The sequence below is a fragment of the Arachis stenosperma genome, chromosome 4 (assembly GCF_014773155.1).
Source record: "Arachis stenosperma cultivar V10309 chromosome 4, arast.V10309.gnm1.PFL2, whole genome shotgun sequence".
NCBI classification, from domain to species: Eukaryota; Viridiplantae; Streptophyta; class Magnoliopsida; order Fabales; family Fabaceae; genus Arachis; species Arachis stenosperma.
The window spans coordinates 110,801,515-110,828,219 of NC_080380.1; the positions used below are offsets into that span (position 1 = coordinate 110,801,515).

At 38.8% G+C, this 26,705-nt stretch overlaps 2 protein-coding genes across 2 annotated transcripts in view; one reads left to right on the top strand and one right to left on the bottom strand.

Annotated features, from left to right (window-relative positions):
- The first annotated feature begins 11,889 nt into the window (after positions 1-11,889).
- Positions 11,890-12,222, top strand: LOC130975315 (clavaminate synthase-like protein At3g21360). Its single transcript, XM_057900126.1, has one exon. The coding sequence runs from the start codon at positions 11,890-11,892 to the stop codon at positions 12,220-12,222; it is 333 nt and encodes a 110-aa protein (XP_057756109.1).
- Positions 12,223-14,323: 2,101 nt separating this feature from the next.
- The window catches only part of LOC130975317 (uncharacterized), a 49,667-nt gene continuing 37,285 nt past the window's right edge, over positions 14,324-26,705 (bottom strand). The window contains exons 2-5 of the mRNA XM_057900127.1: positions 16,425-16,673; positions 15,193-15,720; positions 15,015-15,113; positions 14,324-14,629 (exon numbers count right to left, since the gene is read on the bottom strand). Coding sequence (XP_057756110.1) covers positions 14,324-14,629; positions 15,015-15,113; positions 15,193-15,720; positions 16,425-16,673 — 1,182 coding nt within the window. The remainder of the gene's footprint in view (positions 14,630-15,014; positions 15,114-15,192; positions 15,721-16,424; positions 16,674-26,705) is intronic.

Here is a 26,705-nt window from a genome sequence, read left to right on the forward strand (position 1 = left end):
AGGCCACACGTGATTTTTAAATAGAAAATGTGCCCAACGATTTCTAGAAGCTGTGGGGCCCAGTTACAACCAATTTTGGCGCCAAAGTGCTTTAAAAGGACCAAGGATTGAAGGGGGAGGCATCATTCCATCACTTTTGCATTCTAGCTTAGTTTTAGTTCATTCTTTCACATTAGGATTAGTTTAGAGGTAATTTCTAAAGAGAGAAGCTCTCACTTTTCTCTAGAATTAGGATTAGGTTTAGGTTAATCTCTCCTCTTAGATCTAGGTTTAATTCATGCTTTGATTTACTATTCCTTTATCAATTCTTGTTCCTCTCTTCTTCCTCTTTCTAATTTTATACTTTAATCCTTGTAATTCTTCACTTTGTTGTGGATATATCTTTGTTCTTTTGTTTTCTTTCAATAATGCAATTTGAGGTAATTCATGATAATTGTGACTTCCTTGATTGTTGTTGTTAATTCTTTGCATTCAATTGTTGTTAGAATTCATTCTTGTTGTAATCTACTATACTTTTCTTTTGTACCTTCCAAGTATTTGATGAAATGCTTGAAAGGATGTTAGAGTAGAATTTTATGTTCTTGGCTTGGGAAGGTAACTTAGGAACTCTTGAGTTACTAATATCCAAGTGATTGATAGTTGATAGCCATTGACTCTAGCCTTCCTTAATTCAATTAGTGGAAAGCTAGGACTTATGGACTTGGATTGATATAACTCACTTGACTTTCCTTTACTACTTGATTAAAGGATGACTAAGTGGGATTAATCCTTGCAACTACCATAATTGTGGCTAGTGATAATGATAGAGGTCCTTGATCATCAAACCTTGCCAAGACCATTTTGTTAATAAAATTTCATTACCATTTACTATTCATGTTTCTCATTCAAAACCCCAAAATAAACAAGTCCATAACCAATAACAAGAACACTACCCTGCAAGTCCTTTGAGAGACGACTCGAGATTTAAATATTTCGGTTTATAGATTTTAGGGGTTTGTACTTGTGACACCCAAATTTTTGTATGAAATGATTATTGTTGGTTTAGAGACTATACTTTACAACGAGATTTCATTGGTGAAATTATAAACCGTCAAAAATCCAATCATCAAAATGGCACCGTTGTTGGGGATTTGCGATGGTGTTATGTTATTGGTTATTGTACATATGTGAATTGTGTGAATAGTTTTTGTGTTTTGCTTGTTCTCTAGTCTTTGTTAGTTTTATTTTGTTTTACCATAATAAATTCTCACTTTGGCTATGAGTTTGGCTCCAATTGTGTTGTAGGAAATGTGAACTTCAATGATAACATGCACCAAGGATGGAACCATCAAAGATGGGAGGAGCCTCAAGGAATTGATCACTCCTATTGGCAACAACCTCCAGACACTTATAGGTATAATTTTCACCCTAATGCATGCCAACTCAATGGTTATGGTGACTCCTTTTGTGATAATCAACCACCACCATATGCCTATGAATCTTATCCTCAACATGATGCTCAACCATACTCACAAGCCCCTTTCTACCAAGTACCTCCCTGTGACCCTTATCCATCATATAACCAATCACCCATACCACATCCTTGTGATTATTATGGGCAAGAACCTTTAGAACCACTACAACCCTATCAATATTACTACCAAGAACCACCTCAATGCACACTTTCTCCACAATTTCACCAAGAGGAACCACCTTCCTACCATGAACTCTCTCTCCAAAATAATGAACCCACTTACTCACCCCAAGCCCCAATAGATGATTCTCTCACTTTGTTACTTCAAGGACAAGAGGCCATGAAGCGGGATACACTTGAGTTTGTGACCAACTTGACCATGGTGCACACTTTAGCCCACCAATATTTAAATACTCAAATTGTTTCCGTAGCCCCATGTGAAAAGCCAAAGGAAGAGCAAAGCATGAAAATGATATCGGAAAATCTGGTGAAAAAGAAAGAATCGGTAGTAGTAGTAGTAGTAGAGCAATTGGAGAAGCCTACGATTATTGAAACAAAAGAGAAAGTGGTACAAGATTTAGGAGATGTGAAACCGCCATGTGAATCTCAACAACCTCCGCAGCATATCAAGATTGAAGAACATGAGAGGGTTGAGCAAGAGATAGATTCAATCATGGATGAATTTCTATCCACAATTGAATCCTCTCCCATTGGATATGGAGTTAGAATAATAGAAGACTGTGCACAACCTCCTATACCCTTGGTGAACAATGAAGAAGAGAATGAATTGAAAGAGAGCTACCAAGGAGAAAAAGTTGCCATGGTGTATATTGAAATTGAAGAATATGAAGAGGTTGATCAAGAGATGGATTTATTCATCAATGAATTCCTATCCAAATTTAAATCACCTCCCATTGGGCAAGAAATCGAAATTCTTCAAGACAACACCAAGCTAAATGACAAAGGGGAAAAGGTTGAAAGTGAAGAAACTTGTCAAGAGGTGGGGATATCCAAAGAAGAGCATGAGGAAGTCAACCTTGCATTGTCTAAGTGTGGGGAGGCTCTCCTTCCCAAATCACCATCCAACATAACATTCAAGTGGGCAAAATTCTTATCTTCAAGCTTTACTTTCTCACTTGGATATGGTTTAATTGAAAATGATGGTCAACTTAGAGCTCTTTGTGGAATTAAAAGTAAGAACGAGTTGTGTAGTGGTTGGAAATTTGGTATTAGGCTCGTTAAGGTCAATGTTCCAAGGTATAGGAACCATGATTGGAAGAACGCCATTTTGCATGGGTCTCGAAGGAAATCTTGGTTTGCTAAAGAGAATTATATGTGTCAACCACTCGGAAAGAAAAAGTATGAAGATAAAATTGAAGACGGGTATGAAAATAAGATATGGGATCCCGGTTCGCTATATGAAGACCAACTATGGGGACTTATATCTTGGGTTGAACTTTGCCCAAGCTTGGTGAAGATGGTTGGAAATTCTATCAACCAATTGAGAAGCAAAGATCCTTGGAGATTCAAGGATGAGTACAAGTATAAGCCGCCATGACAATGAGCTTCCCAAATGTCCAACTTAAGGACTTTAACTAAAAGTGTTAGGTGGGAGACACCCCACCATGGTACACTCTTTCCACTCTCTTGAAGATTGCATTAATAAGTAATTTGAGTTACCAATGTCTTGTAGATTTCCACTCTCTTGTAGGTAGTTCTCCATTTCATTCTAGTTGCTTTAATAAATTGATTGTTAGCATTTTGACATGTATGTTGTGCTTATTAGTAGATGAATAAATCCTAAAATCAAATTGTATTTTTGTGAATTGTATGATTTTTGATTGAATAAAGAGTTGTAGGCATTATAGGGAGCTCTTGGGCAATTTTTCTGTCTTTTAGCAAAAAAAGGGGGGATGGCGCGCGCGCACGCTGTACGCGCACGCGCCAATAAGCGGATGCTTCACCATACTGAATTCCAGAGAGTTGGGCCTCCCTTGAGCCTGCATGAAGCCCCTGGCCCAACCTCCGTCACGCGGACGCGCACACTTATGCGACAACACGCGAACGCGCACCTGCCGCGTTCGCGTCACCTGGCTGATGCCACCATTCCATACATGCCACCCGAGAGTTATGCTGGCGTTGGGCCAACATTAAGCCTTTGGCCCAACCTCCATCGCGCGGACGCGCACTACGCACCTGCGCACCCATGAGTTTATAAGAGAATGCACGCGTTTGCACACATGCCGCGTGCGCGCCGATCCACTGATGCGGCCTCTAGGCCAAATTCCAGAGAGTTATGCCAACTCTGGGCTCGCACTATGCCTCCAGCCCAACTCCTAGCACGCGTGCGCGCACCCTACGCGCACGCACCTTTACCAATTCTCACCACCCACGCATAAGCGCTTAGACCGCGCACGCGTCCATCCCTAAATTCATCAATGCACGCGAACGCGCACGCTGTGCGCCCGCGTCGATTCAAAAAGAGGGATAACCCTAAGGCGCGATGGATACTCGCGCAGAGGCACCCCTCAACCCCTCTCTTCTCCAACGTCTCTCCTATCACTCCCCCACCTTCTCCTACCTCTCAGACCACCGCGCCGGCGTCTGACCGCCGCAACCTAACCACGCACACCCTCTCTCTCTCTCTCTCTTTCTCTCTCTCACCCATCCCCCCTCTCTTTCACTGACACCGCCAAGCGCCGCTGAGCGCCGCCACGCCACCGGCGAACCTAACCTTCCCCCTTTCTTTCATTCTTCTTCCACCTACAACACCCCTCAACCCCAGCTCTTCACTGTCTCTGTCTCGTCTCTCAGTTCCCCCTCTGCCTCTGTGTGCAACCTCCTCTGTGTGCCACCTTCCTGCCTACGCCGCAGGGTTCCCGCCACCATCATCCTAGGCGGCGGTTCTGCTCCTGGTTTTTGCTCATCTCTACTGCCTATCCTCCCATTCCCAACCCCATCTCTGCCCTGCCCCAGGTCAATGCCCCTACTCCAATTCTATTTTCTTTACTTTCGTTTTAGTTACTGTTAGGCTTTGTTAGTTTATTAGATTTTGATTCTGTTTGTTAGGTTAGAGTAGAAATATCTGCTGTTAGGTAGCTAGGTTCTGGATAGAGGATTCTAGGCCTGATAACTGCACAGTATCTATTTACCTAATTGTGCTTATATTGATTGCTTGCTGAGTGGTTTAACCATGTCTTGCCATACTGTACCTATTCTGCTGCCATGCTTGCATGATTTTGTGATTGGTATTTGAGTGATGCTTTTGAGATCATTTCTTATTCGTTTTGCTATCTGGGAACGTCCAATTTTAAGCCGGAATGCTGCCCAATTTTTTATAAAACCGTTTCACCTTCAAATACTGGTCTCGGAATTGAACTTGGCACCTTCAAACTAAGCTTTACATAACTAACCAAGTTCAATACTCGGGACTTTTGGGCCAGCTTTTCCGTTCTTATGTTGATTTCCGTGATTGGCATTAACCAAGTGAACTTAAGGAGCTGCTACATTTTTGTTAAAACCATGATAGGCAACCTCCTTACATTATGTTCATTCTCTTACAATAGTTGGTATGCTTTGATTGTGCAACTTCCTTTTAACTCAACTTAGTTTTCAATCTTTCATAGTTGCACAATTGCATTTTATTGCTTGTAACACCAACTATTGTGAGTTTATTTTCATGCATTTTTGAGAATTCCATACTCTTATGCTAGTGAACATAATTGTTGCGCACAATTTGCAAACTTCTTCTCATTAGGCAATTCTCCACTATGCCACTAATCTTCAAACTTCATTTTCCTAACTCACTAATTTCTTTAACTTACTAACTTCACTTTTAATTACACTTAACTCTTTAACCATTCTTTTAGGGTATGTTGATGAATATGCCTAATCTTCAAAGACTTGTGTCATATGATTGAAACATTGAATTCTTGGTTTATGGCTATATTTCCCATGCTTACTTGCATTCCAAGTTTTCAATTGTAGTCCACACCATGATTGCTTGCTTTCCATCTTACATCCTAAACATGCTCTTACTTGCTATTTGCCTACTTGCTTAATTACTTATTCTAATTTTTAGGATGTCAGACAAAAGAAAGAGAAAAGCATCATCTTCCAAAAATAGGAAGAGAACACTAGATCCCACTCTCTCCTCACTTCAAGCTTATGCTCAAAACCCTCTAAATGACATAGAAAAGGCAAACCAATTACTACCGGCTCAGGATATGGTCAAATTCCACAATCTTTATTGCGAACTCATATTCCCAACCTACAATTCAAAGAATCTGAATATTGAGAAGAAGCTAGTTATCCCATCGGATTTGACCGACATCATCCACCAATGCATTGACCGGATGGGTTTAGCTTTTGTGGATAGAGAGTTGAGCCAGGTGAACCGGTCTTGGGTGCAAGAATTTTACTGTAATTTTTTCTGCCACACCCTTGACTCGGCATTGGTTAGAGGAGTTGAGATACCTATCACCGAGGAGGCCATTGAGGATGCCCTTACCTGCCGGCCAAAGACCGGTGACACTGATGCCTTCCTACAGGCTGAGATAGAGCTTCACTGCATGACCTTCGATTTTGATGCACTGAGAGCAGCGGTAGCTACTCCGGAAGCCCCTTGGGTTATAGATGGTGAGAACAAGGCACCCAAGGGGATGCACTTCAGTTATCTGAGCTGAGAGGCCAAGACTTGGCAGCAGATCTTCGCTCACTACCTCATGCCTACTACCCATTTTACAGAGATCCCGGTTGCTATGCTGATCTTGATCAACTGTGTGCTAGAAAGGAAGGAGGTTTATTACCCCCAACTGATCAGGCGATTTATGTGGAGAGCCTATATCAGAGGCACCTTTCCTTTCCCGGTTATGATCACTCAGATGATTCAGAAGGCCGAAGTTTCATGGCACCAGGATGATGTATCACCACCCCCACCGCTCCCTGTAAAGGAGCCAGTTACTATTCCATGGGGATCCTAGGTGCACGAGAAGCCTGCCTCCCGACGCCGATCTCGGGCTAGAGCAGCAGTTGAGGGAGTTGGACCCTCTTCATCATCAGCCCCAGCAGGAGCATCTACATCAGCAGCTGCAGCAGCACTTCCTTTACCACCACCACCAGCACCTCAGCTGACTTACTTACTGGTTCAGCGTCTTTTCTGGTTCATGGAGCGCAGTAAGTGCCAGCTCCTGCAGATCGATTGACCAGATGTTTGTGGCCCAGGGCCTTGAGCTGCCCCCTCTTTTAGAGTCCTTCGGTTCAGATGAAGAGACCCACGAGGATGAGCATGCCGATTTACACGATGAGGGTACTCATGAGGAGGAGCCGGTTCACGTGGAGAAAATACCACAGACCCAGGCTCCCATGAGGACTCGCAGCCAGTACCACAGCCCCAGCCAGAGCCAGAGTCGACCGGTGTACCTCTCCCTGATCCTCAAGATTAGCATCGGGGACGATGCTTGATCTTAAGTGTGGGGAGGTTACTGTTGGCACCATTAGAGGACCGGTGAACATTTTGGCATATTTCATAGTTATATCTTCCTAGTTGTGCTATCTTGTTTCTATTTTGCACACTATTGTATATATTGGTTGTTTTGGTTTATTTTGGATACTTTTACCTTAGTTGTTGCATACTTTGTCATTTTGGATTTTAGATATTTTGGATGCTAGATTTCATACTTTTTAGTTGGATTTTTCTTTATATAGTTATCTTTTTAGCTTGTGGTTATGATTAGAAATTGTTTTGGAATTGTCAAGACCCAGTTAACCCTTTTTGCATAAGAAAATTATTTTGATTGAAAACAAAAAGGGTAAACTAAGAAATTTTTAGAATTTTTCAATCACAACAATACTTAGTCAAATATTGAGATTCTCCAAGGAATTTAACTATAGGGCACTATCCCAATTGATTGAAAATTTTTGAAACTTGCTTGAATTCTATATTTTGTGAAGCATGCTTTGAGCTAAAGACACAAGCAAGTGAGATTTGAGCCTATTGATGTGGTTACATTTTATAACCACTTATTTCCCTTCTTGTGTGTAATTGTTCTCTTTCTATGATTGTGATCCTTGATTTACCCAATTTTATATGTCCAATTATTCCTTGTATTCATGCATTTATATGATTGAGGCCATTATTTCATTAGCTCATTTAACCAAATAGCCTACATTTTTCCATCCATTGCAACCAAGTTTGAGCCTATGCTTAACCCAATTATTCTTCATTTTAGCACATTACAAGCCCTAACGCGGAAAACAATAAAAGTCCCTTGTTTGGATCTTTGATTGGCTTAGGCTAGTGAGAGTGTCTATTATTCAAATTTGGGAAGATTTGAGAACATTGGTTAGGATAAGAAGGGATGTTTTGTATTTTTATATTTGGGAATTGGGTGTATGCTCATGTATTGATTAAGTGTAAGACCTTGTGCATTGATATTCTTGAAAGAAAGAAATGATGAGAAAAACAAAAGAAAAAGAAAGAAAAAAATTATTATATGGAAAAGAAAAGAAAAGCAAAATATAGAAAAAATAAAAATATATGTAGAAAAAGAAAGGAAAAGAAAAGCAATAAAAGGGGACAAAATGCCCCAAAGTAAAGTTCAAATAAAAGATCAATGCATAAGTATTGTGAAATGAAAAGAAAATGCATGAGTATGTGAAAAAGTGAAAGATGGGTAGTTAGGTTAGAACTCAATTATATAGGTCATTATATAGGTTAGGTGGGAAAGTTTAAGCTCATCAAAGGTCCAAATTCTAGTCCACTTATCTATATACGATCCTACCTTAACCTTAGCCCCATTACAACCCTTGAGAAAGACCTCATGATATTTGTATGCATGCATTGAATGGTTGTTGATTGTTAGAGGAGGAAGAAATTTGGAAAGCATGATTAGGGGAGAATTGAGTGAATTAACCCTTAAACACTTGAGTGAAAAGAGCGGATACACATCCGGTGAGGGTTCCATAGCTCAATTACATGTGTTCACCCTTGTCATCTTCTTTTGATAATCCAATGCAATTGTGGTTTGGACTTGGTTCCTATTGCTCTAGCTCTTATGCTTACACATGTTTTCTTGGGAATTGATTTGTTTTGGCCAAGCATTTTCATTCACTTTAGGTAGTTACATTTAGATAGGTTCATATAGTTTGGTTGCATTTAATAAAGATCATACCCCTTGTTTCCTTCTTATTTTAGCATGAGGATATGCTAAGGTTTAAGGGTGGGGAGGTTGATAAACCCTATTTTTAGGGTTTATCTTGTGTTGAATTTAGAGCATTCTGATAACCTTTTTCTCACATTTAGCCAATGAATTAGCATATTTTTGTAATCTCTCCCGTATTTGTGCTTGAATGTAAAAACATGCTTTTTAAGCCTTCAATTTGGTAATTTCAATTCATCCTTGATTCTATAAGATGCCTTGATGTGTTTGCTAGTAATCTCAGGTTAAAATAGGCTAGGCATGGATCAAAGGAGCAAGGAAGGAAGCATGCAAGTGGAGTAAAGCACAAAAAGCCAAAGAATTGATCTCGGCCAAGGACGCGCACGCGCACAAGGCGCTCGCGCGCACATTGCGATATCGGCCAGGGAAGCGTACGCATACCGTGCGCGTCCGTGCCGAAGGCCGCACGTGATTTTTAAATAGAAAATGTGCCCAGCGATTTCTGGAAGCTGTGGGGCCTAGTTACAACCAATTTTGGCACCAAAGTGCTTTAAAAGGACCAAAGATTGAAGGGAGAGGCATCATATTCCATCATTCTACCATTCTAGCAAAGTTTAGTTCATTCATACACATTAGGATTAGTTTAGAGGTAGTTTCTAGAGAGAGAAGCTCTCACTTCTCTCTAGAATTAGGATTAGGTTTAGGTTAATCTCTCCTCTTAGATCTAGAAGTAATTCATGATTTGATTTACCATTCCTTTATCAATTCTTATTCCTCTCTTCTTCCTCTTTCTAATTTTGTACTTTAATCCTTGTAATTCTTTACTTTGTTGTGGATCCATTTTTTGTTCTTTTGTTTTCTTTTAATAATGCAATTTGAGGTAATTCATGATAATTGTGATTTCCTTGATTGTTGTTAATTCTTTGCATTCAATTGTTGTTAGAATTCATTTTTGTTGTAATCTACTATACTTTTCTTTTGTACCTTCCAAGTGTTTGATGAAATGCTTGGAAGGATGTTAGAGTAGAATTTTATGTTCTTGGCTTAGGGAAGGTAACTTAGGAACTCTTGAGTTACTAATATCCAAGTGATTGATAGTTGATAGCCATTGACTCTAGCCTTCATTAATTCAATTAGTGGAAAGCTAGGACTTACGGACTTGGATTGATATAACTCACTTAACTTTCCTTTGCTACTTGATTAAAGAATGACTAAGTGGGATTAATCCTTGCAACTACCATAATTGTGGCTAGTGATAATGATAGAGGTCCTTGATCATCAAACCTTGCCAAGACCATTTTGTTAATAAAATTTCATTACCATTTACTATTCATGTTTCTCATTCAAAACCCCAAAATAAACAAGTCCATAACCAATAACAAGAACACTACCCTGCAAGTCCTTTGAGAGACGACCCGAGGTTTAAATACTTCGGTTTATAGATTTTAGGGGTTTGTACTTGTGACACCCAAATTTTTGTATGAAATGATTATTGTTGGTTTAGAGACTATACTTTACAACGAGATTTCATTGGTGAAATTCTAAACCGTCAAAAATTCCAATCATCAGTGGTTTTGAAAAAGATAAGAAATAGTAAAACAAACAAAAAGTCAATTAGTTAATTGAAAAAGATTTGAAAATCAATTTTGAAAAGATAAGAAGTTAGAAAAGATTTTGAAATTAATTTTGAAAAAGATATGATTTGAAAAAGATAAGATTGAAAAGATATGATTGAAATTTATTTTGAAAAAGATTTGAAAAGGAAGTTAAAAAGATTTTATTTTTGAAAATTAAAGTTAATGACTTGACTAACAAGAACTAAAAGATATGATTCTAAAATTTAAAGTTTGAATCTTTCTTAACAAGAAAGTAACAAACTTGAAATTTTTTAATCAAAATACTAATTGTTAGTAAAGTTTTTGAAAATTTGAAGTAAAATTAAGAAAAAGATTTTGAAAAATAATTTTTTAAATTTTCGAAAAACAAAGGAAAAATGAAAAAGATTTGATTTTGAAAAAGATTTTGAAAAGATAAATTTTTGAAATTGAAATCTTGACTAACAAGAAACAACTCATTTTAAAAAATTTTTGACTAAGTCAACCCAAAGATTTCAAAATTTATGAGAGAAATAAGGCTGCGTTTGTTTTGTGTATATATTAAGACATAGACATTAAGACATAGACACTTGAGACATAGACATAAAATATTTGTGTTTATGTATATCGTTTGGATATAATGGACATGATATTACAATAATGCCTAACATTGTGTTTGGTTTACATAGAACAAGACACTACACAATTAAAATGACTATTTTACCCCCTTAATTTGAATTAAAAATTCAATAAATAAAAGAAAAAAAAGCTATTCAGATTACACTTTTCCCAAATTGGTTCGAGGGTTCCACTTTCCACCCCCTCCCACCCTACCCCCAGAAATCTCTCTTCTTCCTAGTTGGCCTCCTCCTTCTTTGGCATTTGCTGGATCTTTTCTGTGCGATTGTTCTTTGTCGAGGATTCTTCTTCTTTGAGGTGAATCTCTTTCCGTTCTTCTTTTCTTTCTTTCTTCTTCTTCTTCTTATTAATTGTTGTGTGGGTGTTCGCAGGGTTAGCGTATTTGATGATTTGTTTCTGGATTTAGGATATTGGGTTCAAGGGTTCCCAATCATCCATGGTTGGCAGTGAATTTGCATCGCTTATAAAAATCTGTCTGGATTGTCAAAATCTAAACGTGGCCGTCTTGTGTTGTGCCTCTCTTGAAGGTGAATCAGTGAAACCATTCCATCTTCTTCTTTCATCACTGTTTTTATCCATGGCTATTTCACTTGTTCCTTGCAATTTTGCTGATTTGTGTCGTATTCGTAAACAGTAAAATTTTGCCCTTTTCTATGCATTAATCAAAGCATTTTGTATTAATAGTTTATTGCCCTTATGTTTTGTAATATTTCCTATTTACTTTTTCCCAATTTTTATCAAATTTCTCTTGTTTGTGTTGCTGACAAGAGCCATGTTTGGTCATGCCTCTTTTTTCTAATCTCTGTTTTAGCTGGTTATAGTAGCTGTCTTGATTGATCCCGTTTCTAAATTTTGTGATTGAAAATTCATGTACCTTATTCTCCAATTGGCTGTGGTTGGAAATCAACCTTTTTTACCTTAGATAAGACCATAGCTGAGCAAAGGTTTCATCTTTTTTCAAATTATGTCATCAATTTGCCTTATTTTGTAGAACATGCATAGCTCATATGAATGAGACTCTTGCAGGGCTACTAAACTGGGAATGAAGTTGGAGTGGTTGGAAGATGTGGTGAAAACAATCTTGGGTCCAATCCCAGCAGTGAAGTATGATAAGAGTAGAAACCGGAAAATATGGTTCAATAGCATGGTGGCTACATACACTGGCTGGAAGGATGAAAGGAATGATCCTGTGAAGGCTGTTACCTTTGGTGATGGCCAGCCATTACCATCTAATGTAGTATATGATTGTCTTAAACTACTTGAGGAAGAATCTATTGCTATTCCATGGCAGAAAGGAGATGTTCTCTTGATTGATAATTGGGCCGATCTTCATTCTCGTAAATCATTCATTCCACCACGCAGGGTGGTAGCTTAACTTGTTAAATAAGGTTGTATTTTGTTATTAGCTATAAGAATAGAAGAGTTATATTTGTATAGTTTTAGGAAATACACAATTGTTTGTTGGTTCCTTCACTTGTAATGAACTTATGTAAATTGAAAATTCAATGGAAAGTGCTTTCTTTTATATGTATTTTGGTTTGTTGTTTCTGTTTTTAGCTAATAGTATCCTTTTTTAACTTGTAAGAGTATATTTTGGTTTCTTTTCATGAATATGTAGGTGCAAAAATTAAGAACTCAGGTTGTAAATATTATGCAGGAAATTAACATAAGAGATACATTAGACTTGTTGATTAATTTAAGTGCAGAATAGCAGAAAATCAACACATGCTACGTAAAAGTTGAATAAGTAAAATTACATATACTTATTAGAGTATATTATGGGGCAAAATTACCCAATACAAATAAAATTCACCTAAAAGTTAACATAGATAATGCAGAATTGAATAAAGCTTTGTGGGATTGCACAGTTTTAAGTGCAAAATTGCATAATGCAGTTAAGATTCACCTAGTGGATAAGTTAGTAATATAATAGCAGAAAATTGACATAGACAAACTGCCCAATACAAACATAATTCAACAGACTGCATAAAAGAGTTGCAATGTAGCCAGTGCAGTTCAATTGTCTAACAAAAGATAAAAACAACAAAACATTAATAAGTCTGTTAAGTTTACCAGAATATCCTAGTAAGTTTACCAAAATATCTCCATAAATTTAGCAATACACCCAACACTAGCTAAAAGTTTTCCATTATATCTCGAGCGAATGCCACCTTTTCCTCATCCAAACTCCAGAAGGTTGCCTTCAATTCTGGATTCTGCACAAATTTTTTTGCAATTTGCACGATCTCCATTGTGTTAAAACCAAGACTCCTCAGCGTTCGGTCAAGATTTACTTGCTCATTAACACCGGACATTGCATTAGCTAGCACCTGCACATGCTTTCCTTGATCCTCAACCGCAGCTTTAAACGTTTCAGCTAGGTTTGATAGCACTGTGACGTCCTTGATTTTTCTCACTTGATGAAGCAAACAAGGCTGAAAAGGTATTGGGGAGTTCGCTCTCGGCAGCTGCTAAATCCTCCATGTCAACATCGTCTCCGCCTAAACCAAAGCCATCCGTTGTGGCCGCAGCAAATGTAGAGTCCGGTGTGACATCTTCTTCAGCATCTTTTCCACTGCATGCATCAAGACCAGTAGCTCTATCCTTGCCAAAAATGTTCCCAAGACGTTCAAACAACGGAAATAGCTTGCCTGGAGTGTAGAGTGTAACATTGCGACCCTGTACAACATAAAACAAAGTCAAAAATTACATGTTCATATGAACGAGTACTTGTAAGAAGAATTAATAAATGCGAAAAAATTACGAGCACATCTTTCCCCAAGCTTCCAGTACTTGTTTACTATCCACTTCAACACACATCTTTTCGGAATTCCACCCAAAACCACTACAACCCAACATCTCAGCCACAAACATATATTTTTCTTTCAGCCGCTTGTGTTTGTTTTTGATGTGTTTAACAGTGAGACCACATCCAGGAAACTTTTCATTCATTTTGTCCGCAGTTTTTGAAATACCCCTGGCTTAAATTAACCGGCATCTGCCCTTTTGCCTTCAACAACCAATTCTTCCATAAACACCACAAACTGTTTAGTTTCTTGCTCAGTCCATTGGCGGGGTATGGAGGCAATTTGCTGCTAGATAAGAACAAATAAAGTAAACCATGACAGCATAATAACTATCAAAATTAGAGTTCAATGGTATTAGAATTATCTTTAGAATTACTTACAGCAAACTAAAATCTAATAGCAAATAAAATTAAAATATGTTTAATTAGAATAATCAGTAGCACAATATTAACATACTATAAAGATTTGAATAAAATTCTAGAATTTTGACATCTTTTGAAACAATTAAAACAAGACCTTGTCTAATTATATGTTTAATTGGAATACAAATTATGAATCCGAGTTGGCAAATACATATTGCACAAAGAAAAAAACTGAAATGAATTCAAATACAATAATTTATAGGCTAGGCCAATTGCAAACATAACAAAATCGGCAAAGATAAAAATTCTACTCGCCACGTTCTCCCCTCCATATTTCCCACATCTCGGTTGCTAGGTCCTCACGCCATTGAGTCCACTCATGGCTACTTTCCACAACATCAATTGTTTTACCTTCATCAACAATAGTATCATCTCCTACGGGTATGTGTTCTGGCGCAAGAGTTGCATCTTCTTCGGGATCAACATCCATGTTCATACGAATAAAGTTTTGTAACAAACAACAAGCAATAATAATATGGCTTTGAACTCTAATAGGATAGAACGAGGGACTTCGTAGAATTCCCCATCTTTTCTTAAGCAACCCAAAGCACCGCTCAATCACATTTCTAGCTGAAGAGTGCTTCTTATTAAATAACTCTAGACGATTTTGTGGTGCCCGATGACCTTGAATCCACTCATTAACATGATAGCGAACATTTCTATATGGAGATAAAAATCCTCTCCCATTGGTATAGCCGGCATCCACTAAGTAATAACACCCTAAAACGGAAGGATAAAAAATATAAGAAATATATTGTAATTCTCATATTCAATAGTTATTATTCTTTTCAAAAGATTAATTTAGACATACCAATAGGTATTTTCAAGCCATTACGTCGAGTAATAGCATCTCTAAGTACCCTTGAATCAGATGCCGATCCTTCCCAACCGCTAAGGACATAGACGAAATTCATGTTCCGATTGCAAACTCCTAAGACATTGGTGGATATTCTAGATTTTCTTGTCCGATATCTAGATTTATCACTCTTCGGGACTGTGACATCTATGTAAGTTCTATCTAATGCTCCTAGACAACCCTATCAAATGTAAAAAAAAAAGTTATTACACGCAGAGTAAACGTGACCAATACAAATTAGAGCTACATACACGACCTACCTTGAACCATTTCCATCTGGGATCTACACAATCTTCCGGTACAGGGTCTGCCTTTGCAAATAAGATACTTTGGACACGCAAAACTGAACGCAATACCTTGTGAAAATACCTACTAATAGTTTCATCAGACCTATAGAACCTAACCTGTATGCTGCGATTTTTGGTATGGTGAGCTAATATGATTAAAAAAGTAGCTACTTGCTCGCCTATGCCAACATGACCATCTTCGTATAATCCACCTTGAACTTGTAGCAATTCACATAAAGTTGCAAATGCATTCAAACTCATTCTTAACTCCCATATGCAATTTCTATCTCCACCCTCCCCAATGATATTATCTAATGCATCTCGCCTTAGTGGCAATGTGTTCACTCTTCGACCAATCGAAGAATGACCTCGCCTTCTATTCCTAATATACATATACAGAGTGACTAAAAAAAGCAGCATTAATGTGTCAAATTGCATTCTCATAATCCAGTAATATCCAACACATAGCTTAATTTGTTCAGAACGATCCATCATCACTTCCTAAGAAAGAATAACAAGTAAATACATAAAAGAAGAATCCTAATAATTTCTACAAACACATAATACAAATCATGATAGCAAACAACTTGGTAAGCAGTTTGATGAGTAATTTTATAAACACAATACAAATAAATTGTCCTCTAGCATTCTTCAATAGATAATAATTAAAAAGTTCACCTATCACTAATTTCATAAGCAATTTAATTAACATATTAATCATCAATTAGAACAACATTTTTATCACTAGTTTTATCAACAATCAGCACTAATAACATCAGCAGATCAGTAACAAAATTTTATTTATCACAGCAGCAACAATTCCTTCTACAACTCTTTTCTTTTTGACGATTTTTCTGCATAGTTGGCCATAATGTTTGATGGTGAGAACAATTTCTCAAGTATAACTTATAACAAGTTTTTTTCAATTAGACACATGGCTTTTTCCATTCTTTTTCCTCTTCAATTAGGAAAAATAACTTATCAAGCTTCAAAATGCATTTAAAACAACCACCACCGAGATTATCTATTGCCTATTGAAGATTTCAAATGAAAACAAAATAAATAATGAACAATATCCAAATACCCAGATTTACATACAATTCAGTTGTCCACATACCCAAATTCTGGATTAGCAATTAATCAACAATAACCCATCTGATCAATAATCAAAATTAAAAGAAGAAACTTCACAAAAGAAAAAATACCAGAGACAACAAGGCAAAGCACACCGAGAGGACAGATGTTGCAGCAGTGGAGGATGAAAGACTCAACACGTAGCAGAAGCACAGCTGGGGTTTAAGGTTATCGCGGCTATGAGATGGAGAGGCGAAGATGGCAGAGTAGCAACAGAAGCTCACCGCGACCAGAGCCCAGCATGTAGTAATCAGAGAGGAGAGTCGGCGGAAAACATAGACAATGTGCAGTGGTGGTACACCTTCGATGATGCAGAACAGCTACACAAGAAATTTTTACTTCTTAGGGTTTCATACAAGCAGGGGACTCTTTTGGAATATCAAAAAATTAACGAGGACAAAATCATCTGAAAATTAAGATTCTGATCCGTGTCCATCGTTCACAATTCGTGTCTCAGCATTTTACTGAGACATGAAATACATGTAACTTGTGTGTGCTTGTGTGTAACCGTGTCCTTCTTCTTTCTGTGTCTCAGAATCCAAACAATAGACACATCTCACTGTGTCTATGTCTTGGCAAGACACGGACATCAAACAAACGCAGCCTAAGGGAAAGATATTTTTTTATTTTTTTGAATTTTTAATGATGAGAGAGAAAAACACAAATATGACCCAGAATAAGAAAATTTTGGATCAAAACCAATGATGCATGCAAGAACACTATGAATGTCAAGATGAACACCAAGAACACTTTGAAGATCATGATGAACATTGATGAGCGGATAATTTATACGCTTTTTGGCATTGTTTTTAGTATGTTTTTAGTATGATTTAGTTAGTTTTTAGTACATTTTTATTAGTTTTTAGTTAAAATTCACTTTTCTGGACTTTACTATGAGTTTGTGTGTTTTTCGGTGATTTCAGGTATTTTCTGGCTGAAATTGAGGGTCCTGAGCAAAAATCTGTTTTAGAGGCTGAAAAGGACTGCAGATGCTGTTGGATTCTGACCTCCCTGCACTCGAAGTGGATTTTCTGGAGCTACAGAAGCCCAATTGGCGCGCTCTCAACGACGTTGGAAAGTAGACATCCTGGGCTTTCCAGCAATGTATAATAGTCTATACTTTGCTCGAGATTTGATGGCCCAAACTGGCGTTACAAATCAGCTTCAGAATTCCCAGTGTTTAACGCTGAAACTGGCATAGAAATTGGAGTTAAACGCCCAAACTGGCATAAAAGCTGGCGTTTAACTCCAGAAAGAGTCTCTACACGAAAATGCTTTAATGCTCAGCCCAAGCACACACCAAGTGGGCCCGGAAGTGGATTTTTCTGTCATTTACTCAATTCTGTAAACCCTAGGTTACTAGTTCACTATTAATAGGATCTTTTGACATTGTATCTGTACCTCATGACACTTTACACGTTTCTTTGTGTACCTTCCACGGCATGAGTCTCTAAACCCCCATGGTTGGGGGTGAGGAGCTCTGCTGTGTCTTGATGGATTAATGCAATTACTACTGTTTCTTATTCAATCATGCTTGCTTCCGTTCTAAGATATTACTTGTTCTTAACCCGGATGAATGTGATGATCCGTGACACTCATCATATTCTCAACTATGAACGCGTGCCTGACAACCACCTCCGTTCTACCTTAGATTGAGTAGATATCTCTTGGATTCCTTAATCAGAATCTTCGTGGTATAAGCTAGAATTGATGGCGGTATTCAAGAGAATCCGGAAGGTCTAAACCTTGTCTGTGGTATTCTGAGTAGGATTCAATGATTGAATGACTGTGACGAGCTTCAAACTCGTGATTGTGGGGCGTTAGTGACAGACGCAAAAGAATCACTGGATTCTATTCCGACATGATCGAGAACCGACAGCTGGATAGTCGTGCCGTGACAGGGTGTGTTGAACATTTCCACTGAGAGGATGGGAGGTAGCCATTGACAACAGTGAAACCCTATATACAGCTTGCCATGGAAGGAGCCTTGCGTGTTTGAAGAAGAAGACAGTAGGAAAGCAGAGGTTCAGAAGACAGAGCATCTCCAAAACCTCAACCTATTCTCCATTACTGCAAAACAAGTACTTATTTCATGTTCTTTTTCTTTTCACAATCAATCTTGATAATTTTTGATATCCTGACTAAGAGTTACAAGATAACCATAGCTTGCTTCAAGCCGACAATCTCCGTGGGATCGACCCTTACTCATGTAAGGTATTACTTGGACGACCCAGTGCACTTGCTGGTTAGTTGTGCGGGATTGCAAAAGTGTGATTGCAATTTCGTGCACCAAGTTTTTGGCGCCGTTGCCAGGGATTGTTCGAGTTTGGACAACTGACGGCTTATCTTGTTGCTTAGATTAGGACTGTTTTATTTTTGTTGGTTTAGAGTATTTTAGTTGAGTCTAGTTTCATATTTTAAGTTTGGTGTCAATTGCATGCTTTTGCTTTTCTTTTAATTTTCGAATTTGCATGTCCCTAGTCCCTTTTTGACCCTAAAAAAAAAATTTCTAAGTTTGGTGTCCTCCTTGTGTTTTTCCCTTAAAAATTTTCGAAAATTAGTGTTTGATTTTCTAAAAATTTTAAGTTTGGTGTCATTTTGTTGTTTTTCTCTCTCCTCATTTCAAAAATCAAATCTTTTTCAAAATCTTTTTAATTAACTAATTGATTCAGTTTTCAATTTGCTTTGACCTTATTTTCTTTTAGTTTTTGAAATTTGATTTTATTTTCCATTTATTTTATTTTATTATTTTCGGTTCAAAAAAAATAAATAAATAAATAAAAATAAAAAATTATTTATCTACTTGCAATCCATATCATTTCCCTTTATCCATCATGGACCTAAGTGGAATTGAACAGTCCAGAAGGACTCTGGGGTCATACGCTAACCCCATTACAACTGCATATGGGAGTAGCATTTGTACACCTCCCATCAAAGCAAGCAACTTTGAACTAAACCCTCAACTCATTATCATAGTGTAGCAAAACTGCCAGTATTCCGGTCTTCCACAAGAAGAACCTACTGAGTTTCTGGCACAGTTCTTGCAAATTGCTGACACAGTACGTGATAAAGAGGTTGATCAGGATGTCTACATACTATTACTGTTTCCATTTGCTGTAAAAGAGCAAGCTAAGAGGTGGTTGAATAACCAACCTACAGCAAGCATAAAGACATGGAAACAGTTATCAGACAAATTCCTGAATCACTTTTACCCTCCAAAGAGGATGACACAGCTAAGGCTGGACATCCAAGGCTTTAAACAAGAGGATAACGAATCCCTTTATAATGCCTGGGAGAGGTATAGAGGTATGCTAAGAAAATGCCCCTCTGAAATGTTTTCAGAGTGGGTACAGTTAGACATCTTCTACTATGGGCTTACAGAAAAGGCTCAGATGTCTTTAGACCACTCAGCTGGTGGATCTATACACATGAGGAAGACAATTGAAGAGGCTCAAGAGCTTATAGACACTGTTGCTAGAAATCAATATTTGTATTCTAGCAATGAGTTCTCTCCAAAAGAGGAAGTCATGGCAGTAGCCACTGATCCTAATCCTCAAGAACAGATGATTGAGCTTAATCAACAATTACACCTGATGACAAAACAGTTAGCAGAATTTAGAGAGATGCTCCATGAAACTAAAATTGCTAACAAGAACATAGAAATGCAATTGAATCAAGCAAAACAGCAGATATCTAAACAGATAACAGAAGAATGTCAAGCAGTTCAACTGAGGAATGGGAAGACATTGAATAGCACTGCTCAAAGTAGCAAAAAGCCAAATAAGGAACAATTGACAGAGGATAACCAAACCACTGTCCAAAATCCCTCTGAGGACAGTAAGAGCCCAGAGAGGAGTGCTGTTGGCGTTCAAACGCCAGAAAGGGGAGGAAAGCTGGCGTTAAATGCCCATTCCCTACCCAGTTCTAGCGTTCAAACGCCAGAAAAGGGAGAGAAGTTGGCGTTAAACGCCCAATCTTCACCCATTCCTGGCGTTCAGACGTCAAGGGAGGATCAGACACCTGAGAGTGCTGACAGTAATCCCTCTAAAAAGGCTTCCTCAACCACTTCTGTAAGGAATAAACCTGCAGCAACTAAGGTTGAAGAATGTAAAGCCAAGATGCCTTATCCTCAGAAACTCCGCCAAGAGGAACAGGATAAGCAATTTGCCCGCTTTGCAGACTATCTAAGGACTCTTGAAATAAAGATTCCGTTTGCAGAGGCACTTTAGCAAATACCTTCTTATGCTAAGTTCATGAAAGAGATCTTAAGTCATAAGAAGGATTGGAGAGAAACTGAAAAAGTATTTCTCACTGAAGAATGCAGTGCAGTCATTCTGAAAAGCTTACCTGAAAAGCTTCAAGATCCAGGGAGCTTTATGATACCATGCACATTAGAAGGTGCTTGCACCAAGACAGCCCTGTGTGACCTTGGAGCAAGCATCAATCTAATACCTGCATCCACTATCAGAAAGCTTGGGTTGACTGAAGAAGTCAAACCAACCCGGATATGCCTCCAACTTGCTGATGGCTCCATTAAATATCCATCAGGCATAATTGAGGACATGATTGTCAAGGTTGGGCCATTTGCCTTTCCAACTGACTTTGTGGTGCTGGAAATGGAGGAGCACAAGAGTGCAACTCTCATTCTAGGAAGGCCTTTCCTAGCAACTGGACGAACTCTCATTGATGTACAAAAAGGGGAAGTAACCCTGAGAGTCAATGAGGATGAGTTCAAGTTGAATGCTGTAAAAGCTATGCAGCATCCAGACACACCAAATGATTGCATGGGCGCTGACATTATTGACTCTTTGGTGGAAGAGATCAATATGACTGAAAGCCTAGAATCAGAGCTTGAGGACATCTTCAAGGATGCTCAACCTGATCAAGAAAAACCAGAGGAAACAAAGGAATTTTCGAAAATTCTTCAGGAGGAGGATAAGCCTCCCAAACCTGAACTCAAACCACTACCACCATCCCTGAAGTATGCATTTCTGGGAGAGGGTGACACCTTTCCTGTGATTATAAGCTCTGCTTTAAATCCACAGGAAGAGGAAGCACTGATTCAAGTGCTAAGGACACACAAGACAGCTCTTGGGTGGTCCATAAGTGATCTTAAGGGCATTAGCCCAGCTAGATGCATGTACAAGATCCTGTTGGAGGATAATGCCAAACCAGTGGTCCAACCACAGAGGAGGCTAAATCCAGCCATGAAGGAGGTGGTGCAGAAAGAGGTCACTAAATTACTAGAGGCTGGGATTATTTATCCTATTTCTGATAGCCCCTGGGTGAGCCCTGTCCAAGTTGTCCCCAAAAAGGGAGGCATGACAGTGGTTCATAATGAAAAAAATGAACTGGTTCCTACAAGAACAGTTACAGGGTGGCGTATGTGTATTGACTACAGAAGGCTCAATACAGCCACCAGAAAGGATCATTTTCCTTTACCATTCATAGACCAAATGCTAGAAAGACTAGCTGGTCATGATTATTACTGCTTTTTGGATGGCTATTCAGGTTACAACCAAATTGCAGTAGATCCTCAGGACCAAGAGAAAACAGCATTTACTTGTCCTTCTGGCGTGTTTGCCTACAGGAGGATGCCTTTTGGTCTGTGTAATGCTCCTGCAACCTTTCAGAGATGCATGTTATCCATCTTCTCTGATATGGTGGAGAAATTCCTGGAAGTCTTCATGGATGACTTCTCAGTATATGGAGACTCATTCAGCTCCTGTCTTAACCACCTAGCACTTGTCCTGAAAAGGTGCCAAGAGACTAACCTGGTTTTAAACTGGGAGAAATGTCACTTTATGGTGACTGAAGGAATTGTCCTTGGGCACAAAATTTCAAGCAGGGGAATAGAGGTGGATAAGGCAAAGGTAGAGGTAATTGAAAAATTACCACCACCTGCCAATGTTAAGGCAATCAGAAGCTTTCTGGGGCATGCAGGATTCTATAGAAGGTTTATAAAGGATTTTTCGAAAATTGCAAAACCTTTGAGCAACCTGCTAGCTGCTGACACACCATTTGTGTTTGACACACAGTGTCTGCAGGCATTTGAGACCTTGAAAGCCAAGCTGGTCACAGCACCAGTCATCTCTGTACCAGACTGGACATTGCCATTTGAACTAATGTGTGATGCCAGTGACCATGCCATTGGTGCAGTGTTGGGACAGAGGCATAACAAGCTTCTGCACGTCATTTATTATGCCAGCCGTGTTCTAAATGATGCACAGAAGAATTACACAACCACAGAAAAAGAGTTACTTGCAGTGGTCTATGCCATTGACAAGTTTAGATCCTATCTAGTGGGATCCAAAGTGATTGTGTACACTGACCATGCTGCTCTTAAATACTTACTCACAAAGCAGGATTCAAAACCCAGGCTTATAAGATGGGTGTTGCTTCTGCAAGAGTTTGATATAGAAATAAGAGACAGAAAAGGGACAGAGAACCAAGTAGCTGATCATCTGTCCCGAATAGAACCAGTAGCTGGGGCGTCCCTCCCTTCTACTGAGATCTCTGAGACTTTCCCAGATGAGCAACTCTTTGCCATCCAGGAAGCTCCATGGTTTGCAGATATTACAAATTATAAAGCTGTGAGGTTCATACCTGGTGGACGAAATTGTGATCCATGTTCTTTGTATTTGTATGAAATCATTATTATGGCATCGGTTGTTTTCACAACTCCGTTCAACTGACCAGCAAGTGTACTGGGTCGTCCAAGTAATACCTTACGTGAGTAAGGGTCGATCCCACAGAGATTGTTGGTATGAAGCAAGCTATGGTCACCTTGTAAATCTCAGTTAGGCAGATTAAATTGTTTATGGTTTCGAAAATTAATAAAAAGAAGAAATAATAAAAGGGATAGAATACTTATGCAGATTCACTGGTGGGAATTTCAGATAAGCGAATGGAGATACTGTATGCTCAAGGACGCCTGCTATCCTCCTGCTTCAACTCAATCCTTCTTACTTCTTTCCATGGCAAGCTGTGTATTGGGGTTCACCGTTCGACGATGGCTACTTTCTATCCTCTCGGGAAAATGGTCCTCTGCGGCTGTCACTCGCATGGCTAATCGTTTGGAGGCATCACCTGGCCGAAGGCTACATCCCATCCTCGCAGTGAAAACTACGCTCACGTGCTCTGTCACAGCACGGCTAATCACTGGTTGGTTCCCGCGCCTACTGGAATAGAATCCCTTCATTCTTTTGTGTCTGTCACTAACGCCCAGCACTTGCGAGTCTGAAGCACGTCACAGTCATTCATTACCGGAATCCTACTCAGAATACCACAGACAAGGTTAGACCTTCCGGATTCCCAGGATCCTACTCGGAATACCACAGACAAGGTGAGACTTTCCGGATCCTCATAAATGCCGCCATCTATCTAGCTTATACCACGAAGATTCTGTTGGGGAATCTAAGAGATACACATTCAAGCTCTGTTGCATGTAGAACAGAAGTGGTTGTCAATCACACGCGTTCATAAGTGAGAATGATAATGAGGGTTATATAATCATCACATTCATCATGTTCTTGGGTACGAATGAATATCTTGGAATAAGAATAAGAGAGATTTGAATAAAAGAAAATAGAATTGCATTAATACTTGAGGTACAGCAGAGCTCCACACCCTTAATCTATGGTGTGCAGAAACTCCACCGTTGAAAATACATAAGTAAAAGGTTCAGGCATGGCCGAATGGCCAGCCCCCTAAAACGTGATCAATAGCCTCTTAGGATGAAGAATAAAACAAAACTGAGACCAAAGATGTCTAATACATTAATAAATCATCCTATTTATAATAAACTAGCTCCTAAGGTTTACATGAGTAAGTAATTGATGCATAAATCCACTTCCGGGGCCCACTTGGTGTATGCTTGGGCTGAGCTTGATCAATCCACGAGCTGAGGCTTCTCTTGGAGTTGAACTCCGAGTTATGACGTGTTTTGGGCGTTCAATTCCGGATCATGACGTTTTTCTGGCGTTTAACTCCAGACAGCAGCATGAACTTGGCGTTCAACGCCAAGTTACGTCGTCAATTTCCGAATAAAGTATGGGCTATTATATATTGATGGAAAGCCCTGGATGTCTACTTTCCAACGCCGTTGAGAGCGCGCCATTTGGAGTTCTGTAGCTCTAGAAAATCCATTTCGAGTGCAGAGAGGTCAGATTCCAACAGCATCAGCAGTCCTTTTTGTCAGCCTTTTTCAGAGTTTTGCTCAAGTCCCTCAATTTCAGCCAGAAATTACCTGAAATTACAGAAAAACATACAAACTCATAGTAAAGTCCAGAAATGTGAATTTAACATAAAAACTAATGAAAACATCCCTAAAAGTAGCTTGAACTTAATAAAAACTACCTAAAAACAATGCCAAAAAGCGTATAAATTATCCGCTCATCACAACACCAAACTTAAATTGTTGCTTGTCCCCAAGCAACTGAAAATCAAATAGGATAAAAAGAAGAGAATATACTATAAATTCCAAAATATCAATGAATATTAATTATAATTAAATGAGCGGGACTTGTAGCTTTTTGCTTCTGAACAGTTTTGGCATCTCACTTTTTCCTTTGTAGTTCTGAATGATTGGCTTCTTTAGGAACTTAGAATTTCGGATAGTGTTATTGACTTTCCTAGTTAAGCATGTTGATTCTTGAACACAGCTACTTATGAGTCTTGGCTGTGGCCCTAAGCACTTTGTTTTCCAGTATTACCACCGGATACATCAATGCCACAGACACATAACTGGGTGAACCTTTTCAGATTGTGACTCAGCTTTGCTAGAGTCCCCAGTTAGTGGTGTCCAGAGCTCTTAAGCACACTCTTTTGCCTTGGATCACGACTTTAACCACTTAGTCTCAAGCTTTTCACTTGGACCTTCATGACACAAGCACATGGTTAGGGACAGCTTGATTTAGCCGCTTAGGCCTGGATTTTATTTCCTTGGGCCCTCCTATCCATTGATGCTCAAAGCCTTGGATCCTTTTCACCCTTGCCTTTTGGTTTTAAGGGCTCGTGGCTTTTTCTATTGCTCCTTCTTTTTTTTTGCCATTCACTGCTTTTTCTTACTTCAAGAATCAATTTCATGGTTTTTCAGATCATCAATAACATTTCTCTTTGTTCATCATTCTTTCAAGAGCCAACAATTTTAACATTCATAAACAACAAGATCAAAAGACATATGCACTGTTCAAGCATTCATTTAGAAAACAAAAAGTATTGTCACCACATCAATATAATTAAACTAAATTCAAGAGCTATTTTCGAAATTTATGTACTTCTTGTTCTTTTGAATTAAAACATTTTTCTTTTAAGAGAAGTGAAGGATTAATGGAATTTATTCATAGCTTTAAGGCATGGTTACATACTAATGATCATGAAATAAAGACACAAAACATAGATAAACACAATATTAAAAACCGAAAAAACAGAAAGAAATAAAGAACAAGGAATGAATCCACCTCTAATGGCGTCTTCTTCTTGAAGGACCAATGATGTTCTTTAGCTCTTCTATGTCCCTTCCTTGCCTTTGTTGCTCCTCCCTCATTGCTCTTTGATCTTCTCTTATTTCTTGGAGAATGATGGAGTGCTCATGATGTTCCACCCTTAATTGTTCCACATTATTGCTCAAATCTTCTAAGGAAGTGTTGAGTTGCTCCCAATAGTTGTTTGGAGGAAAGTGCATCCCTTGAGGCATCTCAGGGATTTCTTGATGATGAGCTTCCTCATGCACCTCTTGAGAACCGTGAGGGGCTTCTCTTGCTTGCTCCATCCTCTTCTTGGTGATGGGCTTATCCTCTTCAATGGAGATGTCTCCTTCTATGATAACTCCAGCTGAGTAACATAGATGGCAAATAAGGTGAGGAAAAGCTAGCCGTGCCATAGGTGAGGGCTTGTCGGCTATTTTGTAGATTTCATTTGAGATGACCTCATGAACTTCTACTTCCTCTCCAATCATGATGCCATGAATCATGATGACCCGATCCACAGTAACTTCAGATCGGTTGCTAGTAGGAATGATGGAGCGTTGAATGAACTCTAACCATCCTCTAGCTATAGGCTTGAGGTCCAGTCTTCTTAGTTGGACTGGCTTGCCTTTGGAGTCTCTCTTCCACTGAGCTCCTTCCACATAAATGTCCATAAGGACTTGGTCCAAACTTTGATCAAAGTTAACCCTTCTAGTGTAGGGGCGTTCATCACCTTGCATCATGGGCAAGTGGAATGCCAACCTTACATTTTTCGGACTGAAATCCAAGTATTTCCCCCGAACCATTGTGAGATAATTCTTTGGACTCGGGTTCATACCTTGATCATGGTTCCTAGTGATCCATGCATTGGCATAGAACTCTTGA

What these genes read in the sequence shown, in the direction of transcription:
- LOC130975315 (XM_057900126.1), top strand. Translation starts at nt 11,890, where the DNA reads ATGAAGTTGGAGTGGTTGGAAGATGTGGTGAAAACAATCTTGGGTCCA.